Source organism: Papilio polytes, unplaced genomic scaffold, assembly GCF_000836215.1.
Source record: "Papilio polytes unplaced genomic scaffold, Ppol_1.0 DF823824.1, whole genome shotgun sequence".
In the NCBI taxonomy this organism is placed as follows: Eukaryota; Metazoa; Arthropoda; class Insecta; order Lepidoptera; family Papilionidae; genus Papilio; species Papilio polytes.
In genome coordinates, this window is record NW_013525380.1 from 194,092 (window position 1) to 199,793 (window position 5,702).

The following is a 5,702-nucleotide window of genomic DNA, read 5'->3' on the forward strand; positions in this document are numbered from 1 at the left end:
ATAGGCTGTTTTTTATTATTTTTTTATTTTCACGTGGACGATGTCACGAGCCACAGCTAGTTTCTTTTAGTTACTTTGCTATATTTGCGATTGCAGATGGCCGCTCTATAACCTTGTATAAAAATCAAGGTGGAAAAACGTCAGGGCTTTCCCCGTATGCAGATACGTAATAACCAATTGACAACTCAAAACTGGTTTTCAAGTTAATATCAATTACAATTGATTTTTTCTGTTGAGGCAATCGTATTAATTGAACGTCGGTGGCTCATTGGTTTAAGAACTTGACTTGTAATGTACAGGTGTTGGGTTCCAATCCCGCCGTACCAATGTGATTTACGAATTTTCTTATGTACATAATTTACCCGACGTTCTTACGGTGAAGGAAAACATCGTTATGCACATATCGGCGAAGAAATTAAAAGATATGTGTGAAGTCAACTAACCCGCAGTGCAGCGTGGACTATGGCCTCGTCACCCCTTATTAGGGTAGGCTCCGAGCCCCTCGGTGGGGACGTATAGTTAGCTGGTTATGATGATGAATCGTATTAAACGTTCGTCTGATAAATGTGGTGCCGGAAGCCTAATTTTTAGTCCCTTTGCCTTTCCACTGTTTTCTTATGAGGAAAGGATGGGAAGGAAAAGTGGATTAAACGGTGGAGGAGACGCATAGGAAGGGGAAATGTCCTCTTTATGTGCGTCTCCTCCGTCAATCAAGGGAAGGCAACGCATCTGCAATTGCGGATGTTTACGGACAGTGGCCGCTTGCTCGTTTGCCACCTTATATTATATAAAAAAAGGTGAATTCGCTGCTTAACCGACAATCGTTACTCACAGATAAATTAACTTTCTAATTTATCTGTGATCTAATTTGGATATCTAATTTGGATTTATATAATAACTATAGTTTGTCTAAATAAGATAGATTAGTTTGATAAATGACGCATATGAAGTATCGAATTTTATTTGTATGAAAGCAAATGTCATACTTAATAGGCAGGTATCGTAGTGACGAAACAAACACGAAGCGAACAATTATGAACTATCGATATTCGGTTTAAATAATTATCAAACTCAACTAAAATTATTATTTACTTATTCACTAATTTAGAGGACAATTTTAGTATTGATTACAGTGTAGAGAATTTAGCGATGACAGAAATAATAGCGAAATCCAATTAGATTACGTACGGCTGTAGTAGTAATAAACATTTATTTACTCTCATTATTTGTTATGGTCATTATAAATTTGAGAAAACAGTGCTTTTATTTCATAAGTTATAACTATAAATCCATCGATTCCAAGTTGTAAAAGAATAAAAATCGAAAATCGATAAGATTCATGACTGATTACACAACACATCCCTACTAAATTTAAAATGAATTGTCAAACTAACCTATCTTATTTAGACACATTATAGTGTAGACTCACAAAATATAACACAGAAGGCAATAAATAGAGCACAAATATTATCTATTGTCATTTTAATTTATGGTAGAAATACAATGTAATTGAACTAAGGATATGATTCATGCAAATAATTAGCTAACCAAAACAATTAATGCAGGGGTAGTGAACACAAGGTACACGACAAAATGGTACATTACTCACTGATCCAAAAATACTAATATTATAAAGAGGAAAGATTTGTATTTTTGTATGTTTTGAAATAACTCAAAAACTACTGGGCTGATTTCGAAAAATCTTTCATAATAAAAAAGTTATTTTATCACTGAGTAACTGTATTTTCTTACTTTTTTTTAATATCACGCGCACGAAGTCGCGAACAACAGCTAGTCATAGTAATAAATGCGAAAGTTTAGATGGATGGGTGTTTCTTAGAGTTTGTAGCCATAGAAGAACACATAGGTTACTTAGTTTTTTTTTATAATTCCACGCAGACGCAGTCGCGACAGCTAGTGTTTAATAAAATATTCGTAACAGTTTTGAATAAAAAAAAAATGGTTTTAGAAAGCACGCTGATACGTAAAGGTTTGCCATCTCTGAATATATTCAAGTTTACCTTTACGTTATTCATCTCAGATACCTTGTGTTATGTCCAGTGTGTTTTCATTTTGTCAGCAACACGGACGTTTTTCCCGCGTTTATAAAAATGTTAGCGATATAAAAAAATAATCTGTCAAATAAAAAGCGGGAATTATATTATTAGGAACGTTTGTTTTTAAATTTTGAATTTCGAAAATGAATGTTTTGTGCCAGTTGCTTTTTTTTCTTTTGAGCGTTAATTTTGTGATCCCACAAGGACCTGGCTCCGGGCAGAATGGAAATTGTAAGTTTTTTTTTTAATTTAACAGGAAAAATGCTAAGGCGTTTGATTATTTATGATGATTTGCATTTTTAAAATTATTTCCTTGTTCGAAAAAATTCAGTTAGCGTTTTTAATTATCTTTTAAAATGTTGCAATGATTTTTTTTGCTATTTTATATGAGTTAAACTAATAAATGAGAATTTTTAATACTTTATCTATACTAATATTAAAAAGAGGAATAATTTTTGTATGTTTTGAAATAACTCAAAAACTACTTAGCCGATTTTAAAAATTCTTCCTCCATTAAAAAGCTACATTATCAGTGACTAAGGCTATATTTTTTATTTCGCTCAGACGGAGTCGTGAGCAATAGCTAGTTTTTACTAAACTACGATAATTATTTATTTCTGTTATATCAATTTTAAACATACAGTGGTCTCATGTTGTCACTAGAATTAGGCCATAAAAACCCCGGTGGCGTCCCACACAATAGTCAGGAGGGAACAGAGGCGTTTAGTTGGTATGCCCCCATTATGGGGTGAGAGTCCCACATAACTCTCGTGTCTGCACGGCACGGAGTATGCGTAAGGCATTATCCTCTGTAAAAAAAGCCACAAAACCCTGTTGTTCAGAATATCACACTAAGGTTACTTAAAAATTGGGCCAGTGGTTTCCGAGGCCAAGAATATGCATATTTGATCTCCATTGAATCTATACTAATATAATAAAACGTAAACACAAATTTCTTATGTAAGATGTCAGCAACCGCAGCATATTTTAAAATCATTGTTTTTTTAAATAAAAATACCTACATTTTACGATCCTCTATCTTACTAATATTATAAATGCGAAAGTTTAGATGTATGTTTGTTAGAGTTTGTAGCCTAAACGGCTGAAGGGATCTCGATGAAATTTGGCATAGAAGTAGAGGATAGTCTGGAAGAACACATAGGCTACTTGCTTTTGTTTTTTTATTCCGCGCGGACTATCGCGGGCAAAAGCTAGTAGATTATATATTATTATGCTATTTAATTTGAGAGGTGAGTCAATTGGAAAAACTCGAAGCAAGATTGCCATTTTAACGGTTATTAAGCCAATAGCAAGTCTTCGTTGTTATTTAAGAATTTGAATTTTGACATTTGCGATTGAACGGAATATAAACAATAATACAATTTAATAGCTAATCTATCCCTATAATAAAATTGGAGTGTTTGTAATATAATAGTAAAAATCCCAGATTTCATGAAAATGACGTATTTGCGTAGCTGATAACGAAAATCGCATTTTTATGTCTGTCTGTCCGCAAGCCGCGTTTGTTCCGGGTAATCTCGGAAACGGTTGGGCTGATGTCGACGGGACTTTCACTGGAGGGTAGCTGACATAGACCCGCATATTATAGGTTACTTTTGATCCCGGAAATCACTACGGTTCCCGCGGAATACACTGATTTCGTTTCTGTCATTTTACGCTGATGTAATCGCGAGCAAATGTTAGTAGTAAATATAGTACTAGCTGTTCCCGTGCGGCTTCTTCCATGAAATTATAAAAATTCTATTTTATAGTTTACATTTGTCAAATTATCAACAGCAAATGTCAAAATGACATAACATGATGTCAAACTATGGCAACCTTGCTTCCTTGATGTTGGCAGCAACTTATGGTCTTTTCCGTATTAGGGTTTTTATCTAAAATATTTACCCCTAAGTTTGACGGCGTGAAAAAATGTAGCCTAAAGCGTGACGTTAATGTAGGTCTTTTTATTAAAAAAAGAGTTATTGGAAAATATGCTGTAATTGCTGACATCTTGGGCAACAAAGAAGTGTGTGTTTACGCTTTATTATAATAGTATAGATTACCGAGTTTCTGTGACTCTATTTACAGATCTGACACCGCATTAATCATATTGTCAAAGGTGGTCAAGCAAGAATTACGTTATAAATTGCCCGACTAGTTGTAAGATAAATTTAACGTTTTCATAAGCGAATAATCATAGATACAATTTCTTAGTAGAATGAGGCAAGGCTCAAACTATAAGGAAAAAAAATGGCATTAAAATCGGTCGTTACACTTTTTTTCTTCTAAGAAATTGTCAAAAATTATCGAAAGGAAAACAAAAGAAGATTAAAACAACTAATGCTGGGTATCTGAAGTGTCCATTTATATTATCGTTGTGTTAGGTTAACCTACATTTCAATGGAGTTAACTCAAATGACAGTTCGGAAACGCATATAAATAAATAAATAAATAGGACTTTTATTGCCACAAAAACAAGCTACAAATGAAATCTTACATACATCAACCTTAAAACTAGTAAAAAAAAAAGAAAAAGAAAAAAAGAAAAAGAATATAAAGTCATCGAACCAAAAACACTAACATAATTATAGTTGGGAAACCGACCATAAGTGCAACTTAATGTATAAGGAAGTCTTAGTTATAAAACCTGGTCTTGGGAAAATATTACAAGGAAATATCATATATTGTAGGAAACAAAAACGGATAAACGTATTGTGCAAATATAATAACATATAGATAATTATTTGTAATTAAATGACAATTATTGTGCCATCTATATATATGTAGATATATATCTATACTTCTATATTTCTATATCTATACTATTATAATAAAGCGTAAACACACACTTCTTTGTTGCCTAACATGTCAGCAGTTACAGCATATTTTTGAATAATTCTTTCTTTAATCAAAAGCCCTACACTTACGTCACGCTTTAGGCTATACATATATCATCACGCCATTAAACTTAGGGGGTAAATATTTTGTATAAAAACCCTAATGTGGGAAAGAGACTATAAGTTGCTGCCAACATCAAGGAAGCAAGGTAGCCATGGTTTGACATCATGTCATGTCATTTTGACATTTGCAATTAATAATTTGACAAATGTGAACAATAAAATGAGATTTTTATAATTTTATGCGGATGAAGTCGCACGGGAACAGCTAGTTGATATAATAAAACGTAAACACACTACTTTGTGGCGTAAGATGTCAGCAATCACAACATATTTTTGAATAATTCTTTCTTTAATAAAAAGCCCTACACTGACGTCACGCTTAAAACTATATATTTTCACACTATAGAACTTAGAGGGCAAAAAAATTATAAAAAAAAAACCTTCATGTAGGAAAGAGACCATAAACTACAAGCTGCCAATATTAAGAAAGTAAGGTTATTATGGTAACGTTTATTTTGACATTTGCATTAAGAATTTGACAAACATAAACAAAACAAGAGCGTCGCTGGCTCAGTGGTTTAAGCACTTGACTTGTAATCTACAGGTCTTGGGTTCGAATCCCGCAGCACCAATGTGATTTTCGAATTTTCGTATGTACATAATTTACCCAACGTTCTTACGGTGAAGGAAAACATCGTGATGCACATATCTGCGAAGAAATTCAAAGATATGTGTGAAGTCA

The 5,702-nt window shown here is 33.1% G+C and overlaps 1 protein-coding gene across 1 annotated transcript in view; it reads left to right on the plus strand.

The window, feature by feature from the left end:
• Positions 1-2,054: 2,054 nt before the first annotated feature.
• Positions 2,055-5,702, plus strand: part of LOC106103308 (transferrin) — an 18,581-nt gene continuing 14,933 nt past the window's right edge. Inside the window, exon 1 of the mRNA XM_013283044.1 lies at positions 2,055-2,288. Within this exon, the coding sequence (XP_013138498.1) occupies positions 2,201-2,288 (88 nt within the window). The 5' untranslated portion in view covers positions 2,055-2,200. The remainder of the gene's footprint in view (positions 2,289-5,702) is intronic.